At 44.0% G+C, this 20,696-nt stretch overlaps 1 protein-coding gene across 2 annotated transcripts in view; it reads right to left on the bottom strand.

Annotated features, from left to right (window-relative positions):
* AGO2 (argonaute RISC catalytic component 2) overlaps positions 1 to 19,821 on the bottom strand; it is a 46,261-nt gene extending 26,440 nt beyond the window's left edge. For both annotated transcript variants that reach the window (XM_074557574.1, XM_074557565.1), the window contains exons 1-2: positions 19,645 to 19,821; positions 2,779 to 2,974 (exon numbers count right to left, since the gene is read on the bottom strand). In XM_074557574.1, the coding sequence (XP_074413675.1) occupies positions 2,779 to 2,974; positions 19,645 to 19,675 (227 nt within the window). In that variant the 5' untranslated portion in view covers positions 19,676 to 19,821. The remainder of the gene's footprint in view (positions 1 to 2,778; positions 2,975 to 19,644) is intronic.
* Positions 19,822 to 20,696: the final 875 nt, after the last annotated feature.

Consider the following 20,696-nt stretch of genomic DNA (forward strand, 5'->3'; position numbering starts at 1 on the left):
CTGAACTCACCCAAGGAAAGAACTGAGATTGTTTTAATTGGCAATTTCTTTGCTGTGTCCCAAGGTTTACCTTAAAATAAGATGAGGCTACTGAAAGGAACTCTGACCTCCTGCAAACCATAAATCAAACCTGACCCAGTAATATCTGCCTCAGAGTGTGACTGAATAAGTACATAACTGGGAGGAAGAAGGTATTTTTCAACCTTAAGATTGAGCATGGAAACCCCACTCTCCTCCTGAGCAAGTTCTTCCACTTGTCAACTGCTTCATATAAAAAAATGAATACTTCCACTTGATTTATGTTTTCAAGCTTCAAACCACATCCACAATTAGCTATGGTGCTTCTCAGCTGTGGGTGGAGATATTTTTAAGAAAAATAAGTTATTTTCTCCATGCAGAGTTAAGAGAAGAGTTATTTACCACTTCATTAACTTCAGCCCCTTGGGACAACTGTTCTACCAAGCTCATGCACGCTCACCAAGAACCCTGGGCTGGCAACTGCAGGCAGAGCTCACCTTGCACAAATCCTCAAAAATTAAATTGAGAGCACCCAGAGTGCAGAACTAAACTCACATTGCCCACTCTGCCTGCCCAGCTACCCAAACTGATCTGCCTGATTTGTAGCCAGACTGTATTATTCAGGAGCATGTTGTTCCAGCTGTGTTTTCCAGTGCTGCTCCAGCTCATGTCTCAGTGTGGAACTTGCATCGACAGTGGATACACCCTGCAGTGGGGTCTGCAGGGTCACAGCACAACTGCAGTAAAACTGAAGAACAAAGCTGACACACATGAGGGAGTAGAGCAAAAAATAAAACCTCCCCCTCTCCTTTCTAGAGGCTGTATCACAAAAAACAATGATAAAAACTACCTACTACATACATGTGAATTATAGAACTAAAATACTAGAAACCTGTAATGCAGCTGTAAAAAATCATCATTCAGAATTGGATTACATGTGCATCCTGCATAATCCTATATATATATATATATATATATGAGATATATATATAGGGTATATATTTGAATATATATATTAATATATATATATAGGATATATGTATTTGAATAAAATATGAATATATATTTGCACACACAGAAATTCATGTATAGACATAGGTCACAGCTCACAAAAGCCCAGGTGCAGGTGAGTACAGGTACATCTACAGAATACAGAAGTAAGCACTCAAAAGAAATAAAACACACTTTAATATGTGAATCCAAATTGTGTTTTTACCACACTGCCCTGAGAAAGATCCACCACAGCACTGCTGAATGCATCTGTGGCATCTCTGCTTACTGCAAAAGGCATTTCACCTGTGTAGGTCTGTACCTGCTCCTGTCACCACAGAACAGGAGTGACTAACTGGCCAAGCAGAGCAGGTCATCAGCAGGCACTGGAGGAAGAACTTGCTACTGAACAGAATCTGCCCTTCCAGTGAGAAAAACTGCTTGAGGTTTTGTGGCAAGGGAGGACTGTAAGGGAGGTGCTCACACAGAAAATACACATGAGCTGTGCAGCACTTGGCCCCCAGAGAGCTGCAGAGGAAATCTGGATCAGCAGCAGCTGGCACAGCTGGAGTGGTGGCAGGGACAGGTCAGGAAAGCAAATTTCTCACAGCTCCCCTTATAAAAAAGTGACTGCTCCAAGTGTTTTGCAGTGCTCCAATGCAGGAACAGCATCTCAGTGAAATCAGCAGTTGCCTTGGGCAAGAGGAGAGTTCAGCTTCATGCACTTAACAACCGTGTTTGCTTTTGAAATTAACCTCGGCTCTTGACTAGCTGAAAAATTAAACTAATAATAGATCACCACAGGAAGTAAAAAAAAAAAAACAGGGCAGCAAAGCACGGTGATGCTGCTTTGTGAGAACACTATCATTACCAACTCCTCAGTGTAACAATGGGAATGCCCTCAGGTTTATTAACTCACAGCAGGAAAACCGTGGCTTTCAGGTGGCTTTTTTGACTCCACTGTTTATTCTAGTGACAGCTGGTTCCACCCATGTCACCTTTTTAACAAGGAAAGGCTTTGCTCTTGAATATATAAACAGGCCATTCCATCCTCCAGAGTCAAGGTGTAGTTATGATGATGACACTTGTGGTTTCCAGCTGGTGCCAAGTCTCATTCTCAAGTTTCACTCCTGGCAAGGCTGCTCCTTTTTCAAGTCAATGAAGTTGCACACTCCAACAGGGCACAGGTGCCAAAGGCAAGACCTGGCTGCTTTGTTTCCCTGGACAGCTGAGCCCTGTTTTCACCTTGCACTCTCTTTCAGGAGCAGAGCTTTCCCTTATATAGAATCTACTGATGAAGGAGAATTTCTTACCTGCTTTAGTAACTCCATAATCCTCTCCCACAAACAAATGGGTTTTGTCACCTCTTGTGAGCAGGGAAAGGTGGGAAAAGAAGCTGGAACCACCAGCTCCCTGCTGAAGGACTTCAGCCAATTACACCCCAATATTTAACCTTATTTAGGTAATAAGAAATCACTTTTATCAAGTTGGTTTATACTGACCCAGCTTTAATAGAGCTAATACAGCTTATCCATCTGCCACCAGTGGCTTCAATCAGCAGCATCTTAAGATTCTGAAAAAATCAATCCCAGTAAAGATTTGGAAGAAAAAAAAAAAAGTATTTACATATCCTGTTAATTGAAGTGATCAGTGCAATCACTGATTAAAGCCAGACATCATTCCAGACACCAGGGAGGGCACCTGGCTCCAGCTTTTTCAAAGAAAAACAAGACAGCAAATAAACTGAGGAAAGGCAAAGTGCAGTGTTACCTGTTAACTCTTCTAGGACATTTTTCTGGCTTTATATCCAATTCATAATGGTAGATATCTATTTTAGGAATGTCCATTTCAAAGAAGTTGGCCTGCAGTTTGATTGTTCTCCCAGAAGTGCCAAAATCTGGTCGAGGAGGAGGTTTAAAGGCATATCCCTGTATTGGTGGTGGCAATGGGGGAGGAGGTGTGAGCACTGCAAAAGAGAGAAAGCACAACTTAGCCATCATCAGCTGCCTCAAATTGACATTTCAGCAAATTTACAGCTAGTGGATCAGGGAAACCCAGCACATTTAAACTATTACTCCTTTTAAACAACCTAAAAATGGAAAAAAAAAAAAGCCCAAACCCTGCTTTCAGGAGATCATGAATTCTGTTTTCTCTTTCTTTCTTATGCTGGTTCACAATTTGTTGTATTTCATAGCCCCAATTACTGAAAGACATCTTAAAATCAGTTGCAGTTTCCTATATAACAAGTCATCTGGGTAGAATTTCACGGGGCAAGCAGGAAAGCAAGAGCCAAGCTCTTCCTTTCATTTTAAAACAGATCTACCCACATTTATTTGAGCAACCACCTATAAAATGGAGTTCCCACCACTTTCCTCTCTGCTGCAGCTCTCTGCAAAATCCTGTATAAGAACTGAACTATATCCTACTGCTTCCTTCACACAGAAAACAGAGCAAATATTCTACTGCTGCTGTGCTCAGTTCTTGAGGTCAAACATCAGCTGTTGCTCAGATAACATGAAGCAGAAGCACAAAGGCAGTTTGCTGTTGTTTCAGTCCAGGAAAATCCATTAAAAATCCACAGAGAAGGGTGCAAGGTACCAACCTGAGCACTCAAAACTTCTGCAGCCTCAGTGCTCAGGTGCTCTGTGCTCTGGAGCAACAACAACTTGCAGCACAATCTTCACATGTGAAAGAACCCAGGAGGTTTCTCATTACTTATGTAAGAATCCAGGTGTGGTTTCTTAAGATTATCAAATTCAGTTCTCTGCTAGCACCAGAAACAATTCACATCCCTTCATTAACAAATCTGTCACCACTTTTCCACCCTGACTTTCTCTAATGCTCAGAAAACATCCTTCCATTTTTATTTATTCATGGCAGGTTATATTTGGCGGCCTTCATATTGAATACTCCTGACAGCACTTCTGGATTTAAACCAAATACACATTTAATACTAAATTCCAGGCTATGCCCCTTCTGTTAGTCCATGCTCAAAAATCAGACTTCATCGTTCTCATCCTTCCAGTGATCTTTCCTGGAGCAGACTAAGTGATAACCACACTGTGCTTCCACCTCTCAACTGGAAAAGGCAGATTAATGAGTTCTAAACTGCTTTTGCTTGCTGTACCACTTGTAAAGGCCATCCAGTGACCACTCAGGGCAGGTGCACCCATTTCAGGTGTTTAAGATCATCTCCCAATTCCCTATGAACCTCCAGCTATATTGTCTTTAATAAATCAACTTTTCTAACCCATATCTATTAACCTGCTGCTTTCTGAATGATGCTCAGATTCTCCTTTTCCTGACAATGCCTCCCATACCTGTGATGAAATTTCACATACTTATTCCTAACATTTATGCAATGTTTGCTAATGAACATTTCATAATGAACACTTCATTTGAATGCTAATGAAATAATAAAACCATTGCCAACATCAGCAGCATCAATGCCCCACTTTACCCCTCAACACTTCCCATGGCCAGTTTCCCACTCATGAGTATCTCCCTTTTTTTACCATCCTCCTAACAGTCAGCACCAATTTCCCCAAGCACCAAATGCTTAAGAAGATCTGACAATGGGGAAATGATAGAGGGATCTGTTATTATTTTTTTTTAATCTTGTTTCTGATCTTATTAATTTTTGAAAATCTTGTTTCTGGTCTCCCAAACATATTCTATGGCATCCACCCTTCTAATTCAGGCTACTGAAACCCCATTTCCCTTATTTCCCCTCCCTTTTATAAACATTGCCATTAAAGACTTTGGTGTTCTCCTACACTAACACAATCAACAAATTAAAATAACTTCTTGCTGAAGATCTGTATTTCCATAACCTAAAACTTCATGTTTCAGTACTTCAGTTTTGCCTTCAATGGCAATATAGCAATTTTTATTTGAGTATTATGCATCCACATTGCTCTTGCAGTGTCCACAGCTGCCCTGAGGAATGGAGCCAAATATCACCTAAGCTCTTATCTCTAAGCCAACCCTAGATATCACCTTAGCTCTTATCTGTAAGGCAGGAGCAGCCCCTCTGCATCTGCCCTTGCCCACCTCCATCCCTCAAGGCAGGACAAAACACAGCTCATGATTCTGCTCAACCTTTGGCTCTTTATTTTTCCTAAATTCCCACACATCCTGATTTCTAAGACATCAATTTCCATTTTTTCCCAACACTTCCAGGCCCTCTGGTAACTTCACATTTTTCTGATGGTGATTAACTCACTCAGGTGGCCCTGGTGTCACCATTTCCCCTGTTCGGTGTGACAAATTCCCACTGGCTGTGACATTCAGTGGAAGGAATCCTCTGCTGAGGACAGGACACCTAACAGAGTTACTGACAGCACTGCCACTCCAGCTGGGAAGTAGCAGAAAAAATACAAAAATACTCCCACAAATATTTGTACCTGCAATTCACCAAAGGTTTCTGTGATCCACCTCCAAATCTGATCAAGAGGATGTGCACAAAGCAGCCACCTCTCCTCCTCCAGAATCCTGTTTGCCATCACTTCCACCCCCTCTCTCAAATTTTAAAATAATCTGTCTCCCACATGCATTTTCAGTCACCCTGCTGCTGAATCCTTTACAGATCACCACTGCACACATTTTTATTTTCATCTTTCAGTAACAGAATTATTCCATTTGAAAATTATGTCCTAGTCATCAACTTTATTCTGTGATTTTTGTGTGTTTCCATGCTTCTCATTACACCACACATTATAAAATATTTTCATTTTCTATCCAGGCTCCTGTATTTTAAAGTTCCATTTCTTGTTATCCACACTCTGCATTGCACATTGCCTTACCACTATTACCTGGCCAACTGTTATAAATATATTGATTTCCTTCTCTTTCCCAATGATTTTTATGCCTTCTAACATTTCTGTATCTACTGCCACATCCTAATTCCACTGCTCTTCCTTTTCTGGGCCATATTTTGTACATCATGACTTTTATAATTTTCAAAATAATAAAAAAATTACACTTAGATATTGGAAGTACAAAGAGAAGCATACTGGAAGGGGACACACATCCCCACAAGCTATTTCTGCCAAATTAAGAAATTCTGTAATTAAGCAATAAATCCTCCCTCTGCTTTAAAATGGGGTTGTTTAATGCTTCACAGGGGCATTACAAAGCCATATCTGTAAATGTTCAGGGATCAACATGGACACATGTTGCTCAATTCCTCCAGTGGAGTTTCAGCGACAAACAGTGAATAAAAGTGAGGGTTCAGCCCCATTTTTGAGGCTAAGATGAAACACTGAGAGAAGCACAGATTCCTGGGGAAAGATGGGAAGGCAGTTTTATAACCTGCATGACTCACAGAGATATAAAAGCACCAAGCTGCCCAGAAAGCAGGACCACTGCCACCCTCTATTTCCATCCTGAACAGTTTTGTCAATGATTTGGGTTTAATGATCCAATTAAAGGGAAAAAAAAAAAAAAAAACAAAACCCATAAGGTGGGGAGGGGGGGAAAGCTATTTCTGGCTCAACTCCCAAGGCAAAACTTATTTAGGGCAGGGTGTTGCTTCAAGGAGATAAGTGCTATTTATTAAACAGCAGCAGCGACCCGATAAGAGCTCAGCCTACATCTGAAACAGACACGGATGTGTCGGGGATGGGAACCGAGCTCCAGGGGCCAAACACCAAATATTGCAGCCACCCAGCTGCACTCACTCCCTGCACTACTGCCTCAAAGTAAGACAGCAAAATCAAACTATCTGGTGTGGAACTTATTGCAGCAAGCAGCTGTGAAGGGTAGAATCACAAAATGCTGGATTTGGTGCTGACAGAACAGAGAAATAAAGCAGGAGGCACAATTGTTGCCTTCAGTGATTCAGCTGCCCCATCTCCCTGTTCAAACACCCCTGCAGAATTCCCACCACTCACTTTTACATGTGACAGAAGCTGTATCAATACAGGAATATTCTCCTTAGTGCCAAGGATCCTACTAGGAAGCTTTTTCAGTTGTGCTACAGAGGACAGCACTGGACATCTGAGCTGGAAGTGATGCCCTGGCCAGGGAAACCTGCCAAAATTCATGAGGAGACACCTTCATGAACACAGATGCTGCTTCTGGAGACAGTTTTCAAAGCATTGGAAAATCCAAATGTATTCCTGGATTTCAGTTTTAAAGTGCTGTCAAGGAAAGAAGGAACTAGAAAAAAGACTAATAAACGGGAGCATCCATGGGGTAAGAATTGAAAGCTCCTCACTCATTTGCCAGGTGATAAAATGAATAATGAAAGCATTTCAGCCTTGATATGATGATTGAGACCATCAAGAGGCCCATTTTCAAGGTGTGAATTAAGGTGAGCTGGGTGTGCAATAATGAGGTCCCCACATGCTGTCTTTAGGCTTACTTTTATCAGGAAAGAAACCAGACTTCCTATTATAATTCATCCCATTTACATAAACAAAATGTTCATAGCTATCAATCTTAAAAGCAGCAATTTCCACCAAAAATCTGGAAAAGACAGTTATGAGAAAAATAACAGTCTTGTGGCATTTTATGAAATAAAATTAGCAATCAAGCAAAATTACTCTTTCAAAAGACAGGGGGGGGAGGTGGCAGTAGAGGAAACCTGGATAATCAAGAAATGCTGTGCTAGTAAAAATAATTTTTGCAAATTGAAAACTATTGTGAACGCAAGGCTGGCTGCTCTTACTCCTGCACATTACTGAGGATGAAAATCAGCGATAGAAGTGACTCAGGGAGTGACCAGGCCAAGACACTCCCTGTCTATAAAAGGTGTGAATGAGCCACACACTCTGACAAGCTTCCACTCTAAAATCCTCACAATTATGCAATGATGGTTTTCCAGCACCATGTGCTCTATGAACCATTTCCCATTTTCTTTTGTCTTTCACCATTTTTTAAAGCTTAACTGCTGGCCTGCTCAGCATGCTGGAAGTGCTGCCAGTCAGCATGAAAGTTGCACATTGGAGATTTTTTAGCAAAGAATTATGCAATTTTAATGTGCAGGCAGAGGCCTAATGAGTTTCTAAATAAGAAGGGGCCAAACAAGTTGCATGGAAGGGCTTGTTGACACAGGAAATCATCTGAGCATAATTACCCCAGTGCAATTATATCAATAAGTTTCCTTGTGTGGCAAGTCCTAACTCATATTTAATAACCAGGTGATGTTTTCACAACTCTCAGTAGGTTTTAGCATTGGGCTCATGCAATCTACATGTACCAAGGGGGAGCTTCTCTAAAACCATTTTTCTAAAATCTCCAAATGAAACTAAGGTGAAGGAAGCTTTGTTTGAAAGCATCACTTTGGGTTAAGGTTTCCAATATCAGATAATGGGGCTGCTCTTCCAGATCATCACTGAAGGTGTTTCAGGAACAACCACTGAGCACATTCACTGCTGCCCGCAGGTCAGTGTCTGATGCCACCACACAGACACAGACAGGATGCTCTTTAGGCAAAAAGAGGGATTTAATAACTTGTCCTCAACTACTGAGCAGCTATTTTGCCTCCAGAACTGCAAGAAATAAATCAAATGACAAATGTGTTCATCATGAGCAGGTTAAAAAGAACCCAGGCTGGCAAAGGAACACCCTCCAGCAGCTGCTGCAGAGGAGCAGAGGATCGTGAGCACAGAGCAGCACAGGTGGGAAGAAGCCAGGCTGACTTGTCAAGTCGTGAATATCTTAAAGAACAGAGTTTCCACAACACCTCTACAATCTGTTCCACCCCCATGGTAAAACAAAGTTGCCTTCTGCTCAGCTGGAGCTTCCTGTGCTCCAGCTTCTGCCCTGCTCTGGTGCACCTGCCACAGGACTGGCTCCATCTGCTCCAAAGGCTCCTGAGATCAGCCCTTCCCCTCCTCTTCCTAAGGCTGAGCCCACCTGATTCCCTGCACCTCTCCTGGTGTGCCACAGGCTCCTTCCCCCAGTGCCAAGGGTCATTGTCCCCTCCTGGAAGTGCCCTTTGAAGTGGGAGAAAGGGAGACTTGGAAAGGGGACACCCCACACCAGGGGAAACAGGATTTCCACAAATAGTTATTCAACTGCCAGTAACAGAAGGAATTCGGAAAGAATGTGGAAAACACCCAGTACAGATCTGTGACAGGATCTGTGCAGAGTTTTTATGTATTTTAGTCACACATAAATAAAGCAAGACAAAAAAAATACAGGGAGTTCAGCCTTTTCTTTTTAGGACCCACTAAAGAAAAATTTGGGGCTCTCTTCAAGTTTTCTGACTGTCTGGGCTTTATAAAGAAGTTTAACTTCTGGCTTTCTGTTAAGAACCGTTAGGGAACGATAGGAGAGAGGCTGGCAGTGTTTTCTGTGAGATAAGGGAAACCCAAAGCTGCAGCTCACAGTCCCTTGATATTTTAGGGGCAGAGGAATCTATATGGGACTGTAAGTCTGTCTGCTGCTCATTAAGGATGTTTTAGAGACTGGAAACCAGAAGCTATAACATTCTTGATTAGATAATGCACAACAAAAATGTTACAGAGGTACCTGTTAATCTCCAAGAACTCAACAAGCCACAAAGGGAGCAGAGGAGATGATGTAATCAGATTTTCAGTTGTCATTTTTGTCAAATCCCCACTCAAAAGGTTGTTCTGGTCTCTCAGTGAGCAGCTACTACAATTTCTAAGCACAGCACATTGCACGTGCCAAAGTGGGCTACAAGGAAAAGGACTGGCTTAATATTGATGAGCAGAAATGAAGGAGCTGTCCTCACATTTGGTGATATTTTAAGGTCCTTGCATGACCACTGAGATGTTTGATGCTACTCTGCCAGATTGCTACCAGTTTCTTAGTCCTGTAGTAGGAAACTAAATATCTTAACAAAAGTGAAAGTATTGGATAAACAGCACTGCCTTCATAACTGTAATCTCATTATGTACAGCAGATTACTCCAGATATAATTTTACTGAATAATGGGCACTTCCTGTGAAAGAATTCATGCAAGATTAACTTCCAACTCAACCCTTTTACCTCCTGAAAAATGTCCCTGCCCATGGCAGGCAGGTTGGACAGGATGATCTGCAGAGGGGCAGCCCAACCCATTCTGCGATGATTTTGTCTGGAATAAGTAACCAGTTACAGACCTGCAGCTCCCCTGATTACCCTGATGCCTTTCTGACCTCTGTGGGACACAGCCACGAGCTTTTCAGAGCGCCAGAAGTGATGTGATCACTGAGAGCAGGATCACCCCGGACACCAGAGGTGTGAGCTGCAGTCACACATCAAAGGGAGAAGCCAGACTTCAATCCAGCCTGCTTTAAAGTCAGGACAATATTTCAAAGAGGAATATGCAAGAACAAAAGAACTGAAGAGGAGGAGATCAAGGCTGCAGCAGAAAGCAGAATGGCTCTTTCTAGCCCACAAGCTGCTTCTGGACAATGTCAACCAGCAAAAGGCACCAAGTGTTAGTACTCTGCTTTCCTCCCACATTCTCCTTACAGCCTTGACCTTCCAAATCAGCCTCCAAATTTCTGAATACCAACAAGCTGCTTCTCACCACCTGCAAGTGGGGTGAGCAGTGGCAGAGCACCCCCAGAGCACCCAAAGTGCAGAACTTCCATCCTCACTGCTCACAAACCAGGTGCCTCAACCCATCCCTGCATATGGAATTTGACCAAATCCTACCAGAACCCTCCTTAAGGGCCAGAGAAATGCTTTTAATTACAAGCTGCAGCTTGAATTAAGCCATCCAAATAGAGAGCCTCAGCCAAACAATGGAGGGACGCTTATGGCTTACCCACAAGTCAGCAGCCCAGTTTGAAGTTAAATGTGAATTCAAAGTACAAAATAACTCCATCTTCAGACAAGCTTCTACTCAATGAAGGGGGAAATGGAGAACATTCTTAGTGCTTTTTATCACATTTGACCATCATGATTCATTCCCTTTTCCATGCCTTAGAAAATGATGCTGAACTAACTCCAGATGTCTTTCCTAACAATTTGAAATACAGAATATAATGGTATTTTCTGCATTCATAAAAAGCAATGCCTCCATTCAATACAATCTCTGTTCTTTGCCATTTCAAAAGACCCAAAGTGAATAAACACATATTTTATGAGGGAACAAAAAACTCCAACCCACCTACCAGCACCTATTGCTCCCTTCAGGCTGCTTCTCCTCCAGAGAAGGTAAGACCAGAAATTCCATATTCATCATCCCACATCATGCTTCCCTTACCCCTTGTTTGCATTAGGATAGGAAAGAAATGTGGATCCCCCTCCTTCTGTACTAGCAGACACTTGGAACTGCACAAGTGTGTAGGGAACAGCCCAACCCACCCTGCCCTGGGTTAATTGGTTTGGTTTTGAGTCACCATGAGGCTGGTAAAGCATGACTTCTTCATCCATCAGGATTGAGCCTCCCAAAAAACTTCACACACAACCTCAAGTTTCTATCACTGCTTGGTGTGAACATGAGACAGACAGACAGACAGAAAGCAATTCCACCCAGTCCCCAGGAGCCACAGTGCATCCAGTGCTGCAGGTGCAGAGCTGAGCTCAGCAGGGACACCCAGCCCCATCTTTAGGCACTTGCACACCTGCACACCAGCTGCCACCACCCTGCACCTCCAGAGCTGCACAGCTCACCCTGTGAGAGGGTAAAAGATGATTTTTTTCCTGCTCAGACACAGTAAGAACTGCTCTCTGCACTACAGCCCACGAGAGGATGCTGGAGAGATCAAATCCCCCAAAGCAGAGTCAGAGCTCTCAGCAGTGCTGCTCCCCCACCATCACCCCATCCTCTCCTCCTGCATTTCCAGAGCCACCAGTGCCCACCAGCTCCACTGAATTTATGACTTTCGTGGCTCAGGCTCTGTTCCATGGCCACTGGCATGGTTTTCCATGTGCTGGGCCTCACCAGCTGGGAGCTGGTGCCACAGAGGCCCCAGTTCCACGTTCCCTGTGGGATCTGCATTGTGCACAACTTAATGAAACACAGAAGTGATTTGTGCTCAGCTAACTAAAGAAAGAAGTTAGGATGGTTCTGCTTTGAGCTGTACCTTTGCAAGCACATTTCATACTCACACAGGCTTTGGCTGGCAGTGCTTTTGCGCAAAATGTAAAAATACAAATTAAGTTGTTTTCATTCCTTAACAGTTTTTAATATACCAAACTCAACTGTAGAGCTGTAATTCAGAAGTAGTCATGTCTTCCTTGGGAAAAAAACAATCTTTTCCCATTCCCACACTGGATTAATCTACAGAACACATGAACACTCTCGTGGTTTAGGTTCAGAATAGAAAATTCCCAGCTAAGAACCAAGGTTATGCTTTATTTTATCATTTCAGACAGACAGTGGAAGCAGCTGTAGCATAGCAGCATCTTCAACATGCAGCAGTATCTCCTGTGGTTTCCAGAGATAGGGCTGTGGTTTCCAGCATCACTGCAGAGAGGGCAAAATGCAGGTTCCTAATCATGGAATAACTGAGCTATTACAGAGTGTGGGCTGGCAGCACAAGTCCCCGATCAGAATTTTTTTTCCATTACACCTCAGGGTTTTTTCCTCCACCTGCTTCTTGTAAGCAACTGATGTTCTCATATTACCTGATACAAACTAAAACTCAGCTGTGAAACATTAAAAAAGCCACAGAAAGGTTTGATACAGAGAGGCCTCCCTCCCTGAAATGTGACATTAATGGGAATTTGCAAGTCAAACAATTAGGAAAAAACCACCACTGGTGTGCTCTTATCACATATGGAGACCCGAACAACAAAGCTTCATTTCCCTGCCCTGGCAGGAAGTTTCCTCCTCCTGAAAGGAGCTCTGACTTTTAAACAACAAACCCTTATGCAAATATTCTGAATCCTATGAGTTATTCCTAAAAATTCCCTCATTAAACACTGAAGCTCTTCCCAAAATGAAATGCACTGGTTTCACTGAGAAATTAATTCCTCTGCATTGTCATTTCTACATGAACCTGGATTTCTGCTCTGTTTTATTTTTTGTTTTGTTTATGGTTTGGAGGGTTGGTGGTTTTTGGGGTTTTCTATTTAAAGCCATGTCTCTCAGTAGAGAGAGCTCTGTTTCACAACAGAAATATTCAGCAGAGCTGAAGTTGACAACATAATTTGAGAAAGTTTCTGTTTTACTGGCAGTAAAAAACCACAAATAAGAGAAACCCCTGCTCTCCCAAAGCCTTGTGCTCCATGAGGATTTCAGATATGGAGAAGGATGATGGGGCAAGAGTGTAAAACCAACAGAGATATTAACAAAAAAAGGCCACAAAAACCAGCAGAAAGGGAGCATTCAGTGCAAACCACAAGCTGTATGAAAGGACAGAGAAAGAAGTTCATTATCAAAGTCAAGAACACAGAAACATTTAGACAGAATTCACCCTCTCTGTGAACAGATGCCTGGCCTTTAATAGCAAACACTTGCTAAACAAGTTTCAGAAGGTATATAATGAGGCCCCAGTAATAATTATGTTTTAAAGTTTTATTCATCTACATGACAGGTTTAACTTCAAACAATTTTTTGATTGATCTAGCTAAGCCAGTGAAACCTCCACTCTTGGGAATTCTCCTAAAATTAGCTTATTTAAAATAAATCTAAATTAGCATATCCACACAAACTTCCTACTACTAAATTAAAATTTCATTATTTTCTCACATCAATAAGCTCTTGTGTAAATTTAATGAGTTAACTAGGAACATAAAAAAAGCATTCCTGAGACAAAAAGTTGCAATTTTCTGACATGAGCAGCTCAAACAGAGCCACCCATGGTGTCCAACACTGCCAAGGCAAAAAAGTTACTTTTTTCCTAGACTATATACAAAATCATAAATATCACTTGATAAGTTTCAGAAGTTTCAAGCTTCCCAAAATAACAAGCTGAGATTTGTTTATTTCTCAAAAAAAAGAAAATTTCAGTTTTGCTCTCCATCTGCTTGTGTCACACCCAACACAGGCTGGAAGTGACACAAGGAGACAATAAATTCATGTACTGTTTAAACACACAGTCTTCAGACTCACACATATTTTATTAAGAATATTCTCCACCTTCTGATTAGAAAGCAGCTTGTACAAGGGAATTCAATCAGGTTGTGCCAGAAGAGCTTTTAGGAAAAACTTTTAGGCTCAAAACTGCAGATGCAGGGCCCATAAATGGAATTATTCTGCATCTCTGAGAAGTTAAATATTTTAATGCTGGTCCCAAAGAGAGAGACTTGCATGACTCCAGACTTATTAATGTTGGGACCTGGTCCCCAACACTTTCACTACAGAGGACAATAAACTCCCACACAAGACAGAACACAAGTAAAAAAAACAGAACAGGACAAGCAAATTACAACAAATCACTCTCACCACACCTGTGATTAAAAAAATAAATAAATCCCTTTCATAACAGTAACAATATCTGGTAGCACTGTGGACAGCTCAATGAGTACCCAATTCAAAAGAAAAACCTCAAAGCAAGCCTTGGACTGACTGGATTATTCCAGGATCCACAATATTTTCCCATCTAAATCAATGGGTTGCTTCCACCTTGGCTGGGTCCAGTTTTGTAAAGTCATACAGTAAAAAAAAAAATAAAAAAATAAAACCAAACAAAACTTTCCTTGCTAGAAAGCCTGGACACCAGGTGCCACGTGGCTTCACAGCTGCAGCACAGCCACAAAGCAGGGCATTTAGGAGAGGCAATTTTGCTTAATATGAAATGCAAAGACAGAGTACAGAAGCAAATGAAATAATGCTCACATAAAAACTTGTTATTTGAAAGCACCAAATATTGTTCTGTAAAGAGAAAAATAAAAGTAAAACAATTAAAACAGAGAGGTTAAAATGAACTGCACTGATCTGTGGTGCTCCCTAAACAGGCTAAAAGCACTGATGAAAACAGGCCTGAGTATATAAAAATACAGGCAGCACCTCAGTCTCCAGGAGTTAAAAAACCTCCACTTCCTGGGCAGTACTAGAAAGTCTCCTCAAAGCACAACTTCTTAGAAATGGCTACACCACAGGGACTCACAAATTACAGCTCTGGTGTAAAACATGACAGGCACTACACAAATTCAGTTTACCTGGGGCTGATACTATCCAGCTCTGTCTTTTCCCAATTTCTGCAGTACAAAATGTGCAATGAAATTTTTAAGTTGTGTATTACAATATATGTGGGAGAAAAAAAAAAAACCAACCAAAAATCCCTTTGCACTGAACTCAAAGGGCTGTGCTTCCCCAGTCAATAGGATAAGGGACATTTTACATTCTAGTGGGCTGCTTTGTGAGTACATCAGAGAGGAAGCAAGATACTAAAACAAATTAATTGGACAATGCATGGAACAGATCCCTACCCACAGCCACTACAGTCAAAACTACGTAATATTTTCCACCAGCTTTTTTTTTTTCCCTCTAGTTCATAACTTACCAAAAATAAGATACTGGAGGCTGACTTTTCTTCATTTAGAGATTTAGATATCATTTCTGGTAGGCTGAATATTAGAAACTTCATCACTAAAAACAGGACCGGGTATTTTGCATAAATATCAAGTAAGGGAAGCAAAACACCCAAATTCTGACAGCCCTTACAAGTTTGTGAAGCTGTTGTCAGGACAGGCTTAGCCAACATGAACAGGACTTTCAGCGGGCATGTAAAGTTCCTAATTAGCTAAAACTATCTGGGTTTGCAGAGCCTGTGATTCCTGTGATTTCTGGAAGGCCAGAAGTGTTTAGAAGGGCTGTTTTCTGAAATGGAAAAATCTCTCCCTCCTATACAGTTCTAAGGGGTACAAGAACATCAGATGATCATCTGAGGCATTTTTTCTTACCGAATTAAAGCATTTATATCCCTTTTCCACCCTTCTGTGAAAGAGAGGCAGACTGGTGGGGATAGCAGTGAAGGAAGGGCTGCAAACTGTGAAAAAAGAACTTTCCTGGAAGTCAGGAAGGTTTGGTGTTCTCTGCACTGCTTCTGTACATTCCAATGCACCACTAAATATGTACCAGCACACAACAATTCTGCAAAAGTGGAAAACTTCAAGATGAAGTAAAAGTAAGTGCACAAAATGCCATGCAACTGCAAAGTCAGCAGGAGAATCACTGCAGAAAAAGATGTTTCACTTTTCAATAGCAAATAGAATAGTTCAGTTCACTGAGGAAAGGAGAAAGTTTGGTGTCACATCTGACACCACCAATTATCTTTCCATCAAACCACCTCATCTTTAAGCCACCTGAAGATGACATCTGAGGCAACAGAATGATATAGAATTTTTCTTTCCTTAGGAAAATATATTGGTCATGACAGCAACACATTTGAAAAAGTCATGCTGTGTTTTCCAGGCTGTAACTTTGTCAAATGCAATTTCAATTTTAGCAAAAATGAAGAGAGCCGAGGCTGCATACAAAGTTCTCATTCCTTCCTCTTTGTGTGGCAGCTTACCAGGAATTTCAGCATCAATTTATGGTCTAAAATTAAGCCAAAGAAACTGGATGACTCTGTGATAGCAGCAGCAGGGTAAGACAGGTCCACATCCACCCCCAAGAGAACAGAAAAAAATTTTTTAAAAAGAGAAGGACAGACCTTTAACAGGCTGTACAGGGAAAATATCCACTGCCAGTGAAACACAAGCTAAGAGGACACTGGTGGATTAAATTCAAGCAGATGAAGATATAAAAATTGCCATTTCTACTACCCCAGTTAAGTTATGAGAACACTTTTCCCTGCACCACATTTTAAGACTGAAGACTCCCAAAGAGAATCAACATCTAAAATCCAAAATCTTCAAGAAAACATATGGAAGGTAAAAACAAGTACCTGCACTGAAAACTAAAACAGACTTATAAAAGTTTCAACAGTCTATTCACAATTTTTAAAGGGTAACTTAAAACTAAATGAAAAGAAAATAATTTTAGTTCCACTAATTTAATAAAGTTGCTTTTTGTGCTAGGGAAAAAAAGTTGGTATTTCACATGCAAAGCTATTACCAACTTCACACTCTTTTTCAGACAATTACTGCTTCAACAATAAATTAGGACCCTCAGCATCAGGCAAAACCAGTTATTCTTTTAAAGAATTAAGGAGAAATCTGTGGTGTGCAAAGTTTAGAATTAATAAATACATTAAGACCTAGAAGTGCAAGTTCCAGAAGTTTATGAAGCTTTTAATCAAGTCTTTTAATTGAATGACAGTACTTTTATTGTGACATTTTTCTGTCCTTCCTTCTAAAAAAAGTACACCAAAAAGTAGCAGCATCAAGCTTTTTCTGCAAAAAAAAAAAAGAATTCCCTCTCAGATTTTCAGATTCTTGACTTTTCACACTTTCTTGAAGCTAAAAAAGGGTACGGACACAATGTCACAGCAAATTCAACACCACGTCAAGAACTCAGACAGTATTTGGCAAAGCAAAAAGGGACTATTAATTTCCTAATTATGGAAACAGTGATTTCATGACAACTCCTTAATGCACAAAACCCCACCTTACTCCTGACACAACAGCATGGTTGAACAAACTTTGCACGTTCAGCAGCGATGTTTTGAAATCAGTCAGATATGGCCTCCGAACTTGCTTGATACTGTTTCCAGAAAAAGAATTAAGAATTAAGACTAAAATAGCAAACCCTGTGGCAAATTGAGCGGCTCCCTGGCAGCAGGCCAGGACCAGGGGCACCTCGGATGGGCTTGGCTGCAGAGCCCAGCTCGGACACGAACTGGGAGGGCAAAGCAGCTCCCGAGCATCAGCAGGACAGGGCAGAGATGAATGGAGCCTGTCCCTGGTGTCGAGGATGTGCTGACAGACCTGGAGAGGCTGCAGCTCTCGCCTGTGTTCACAGCAGCCCTGCCTCGGTGAGGGGCTGGAAACCACACTCGTGCTCTCTGCTCCGGGCAGGATTTCACACACAGTGGGTTTGTAGTTTTCAGATTAACATGTGGCAGGGGACTTCACAGTCCCTCGCTGTAATAAAACAGAATACCCACAATAAAGAATCTCCACGATGCCCTGCCTGGTGTGCGGAGCAGGAAGCTGCCGGGGCTGCCAGAAGCCGCTGAGCTGCCGAGGCTGCCCGGGGATGATTGCACAGGAAGGAAGCAGAGCCTCGCTCCCCATGTGCGCAACAACCCGCAGCTCCCAGCCCGGCCAATGCCCGGGGAAAGGGCTGAGCCACCCCGATAAACTCGGAAGTAAACAAGGCACGAGATGAGCTCGGCCGGAGAAAGCGGTGACAACACAGAGCCAGCCCGAACTTGGTGAAAGCACAGCAGCGGCAGGAGCTTGATACTGGTACTTTTGTTCCAGATAGGGGAAAAAATTCCTACACAGCGTAGGTCCCTGACGGCAAACAGCAGCCACCAGCTGCGAGATCATTGCAAGTGAAAGGGAAACTGGTAGGATCGGATAGAGAGTAAATAAAGATAAAGAGACTCCCACACATTAAACTACTCTCAGCCCATATGCTGGTAATATTTTTAATTGTCTGTCTCCTTAAGCACAATTTCGAACAAGAGCTATCGCCAGGAGGCGAACACAGCAACAGCCCGATGTGAGCCACCGAGAGCACCTGTAAACTGAAAGTGAACCTGTGCCGACACCAAAAACCAAAGGATTACATCTCTAGTCCTACGTTATTGGTGCTGAAATGTGCAAATGGTGTCACACATGAAAGCAGGAGCTTCAACATCAGTCTGGGGACACAGAGCTGTGGAGACCTGTCTGCCTGCTGTGCCAGCAAGAGCCCGGTGAGAAAGTAGAAACAGAGCAACTGTACTTCAAGAGGAAAACAATATTCCTAATTATCTTTCCTAATTATTGCCCCTTCAGGAGAACCAAGTCAGACAGAAAAAAAAAAAGCCAAAAAAAACCCCCCAACACCTAATTAAGGATCCCAAGATATGAATGCTTTTATAGAAGCATCTGTATGTGAGAGGAGCACTAAAAGACATCTCAGTTACAGGTCCTGTATTTCCCTACACCAGTCCCTGCTAGATTATCCCTCTAAGCAAAGAAATTTTATGCAAAGCAATTGAGAGCAATAGCATAAAATAAAGTTCCATTTATTTTGAAACTTTTCTAGAAGAAAATTAGGTGCCAGTCACCCAAACACTGCTGTTTCTACATAAGAATTCTCACCGCAGAAACAGCCTAACACTAAAAAGGAGAAAACATTGTCTCATATGAGCTGCACAAACTTGCGCAGTATTAACCTGTATTTCCCCAAAGTGATACTAAACGTCCCTAAGAGAGTTGCTAACCCTTTTTGCACGTCCACTTTTCCTTTGCTGCCAGGTTTGCTCCCTTAGGACACCTAAGGCAGCCCTCCTGACATGCGGGCGCTTCCCCAGCGCAACTATCGCGGCGCGGCCGCGGGCGAACACGCGGCCAGCCGGGAATCCCAGGATGGAGCCAGGAGAGAGGAAATGGAGACCCCGGTCCGCAGCGGGAGCCGCGCCGGCCTCAGGGCTCGGCAGAGGGAGGGGGGAGCGGGGCACGGAAGGCGACCCTCCCCTCAGAGGGGCCTCCGGACACGCGGCCCTGCCCGCGGTGGCGGCGGCGCCCTGACCCTCCTTCCTCCCCCGGCCGGCGCGGCCGCCGCTCCAGCCAGGCCCGAGCCGGGGGGGACGAGGCGCTCCCGGGGCTCCCCACGGGCACGGACCGGGAAAGCCGCTCCGGGGGGAGTGGAGGGGGGAAACAAACCCGGGCAAAGCTCACCGGGTCCGGCGGAGGGGGCTCCCGGGTACATGTCTCCGTGTGTGCGGCGGCGGAGGCGGCGGCGGCTCCAGGGGAGGGCACGGGGGAGGGAGCGAGCCCGAGCCCCGGCTACGCTGTCGGGGGAAGGGGAGGAGGAGGAAGGAAAGGGGAGGGGGGAGGAAAAGAAAAGGGGAGAGGAGGAAAAAAAAAAAAAAAAAAAAAAAAAAAAAAAAAAGAAAGAGGGAGGAGGAGGAGGGCCGGGAATCCAGGTTACTCGTCGGCAGCGAGGAGCGGGGAGGGGAGGGAGGAGGAGCCGCGGGGTCACGGGGAAGGAGCGCTCCGCCCTCCGGCCGGGCAGGCGGGAAGCGGCCGCGGCAGCGGGACGGGGATCGGAGCGCTGCCGAGCCCAGGGGCCCCGGCTCCCTGCCTGCACAGTCCCCCATCCCAGCCTACAGCCCCCGATCCCAACCTGAGCCTGCAGCCCCGATCCCAGCTTGAGCCTGCAGCCCCCGATCCCCGCCTGCAGCCCCCGATCCCCGCCTGCAGCCCCCGATCCCAGCCTGCAGCCTCCGATCCCAACCTGAGCCTGCAGCCCCGATCCCAGCCTGCAGCCCCCGATCCCAGCCTGCAGCCCCCGATCCCAGCCCGCAGCCTCCGATCCCAACCTGAGCCTGCAGCCCCGATCCCAGCCTGCAGCCCCCGATCCCAGCCCGCAGCCCCCGATCCCAACCTGAGTCTGCAGCCCCGATCCCAGCCCGCAGCCCCCGATCCCATCCCGCAGACCCCGATCCCATCCCGCAGCCCCTGATCCCATCCTGCAGCCCCCGATCCCATCCTGCAGCCCCCGATCCCAGCCTGCAGCCCCCGATCCCTGCCTGAGCCTGCAGCCCCGATCCCAGCCTGCAGCCCCCGATCCCAGCCCGCAGCCCCCGATCCCAGCCTACAGCCCCCGATCCCATCCTGCAGCCCCGATCCCTGCCTACAGCCCCCGATCCCATCCTGCAGCCCCCGATCCCAGCCTGCAGCCCCCGATCCCAGCCCGCAGCCCCGCCTGAACTCTGCCCGCATAGTCA

Source organism: Zonotrichia albicollis, chromosome 1, assembly GCF_047830755.1.
Source record: "Zonotrichia albicollis isolate bZonAlb1 chromosome 1, bZonAlb1.hap1, whole genome shotgun sequence".
NCBI lineage: Eukaryota > Metazoa > Chordata > Aves > Passeriformes > Passerellidae > Zonotrichia > Zonotrichia albicollis.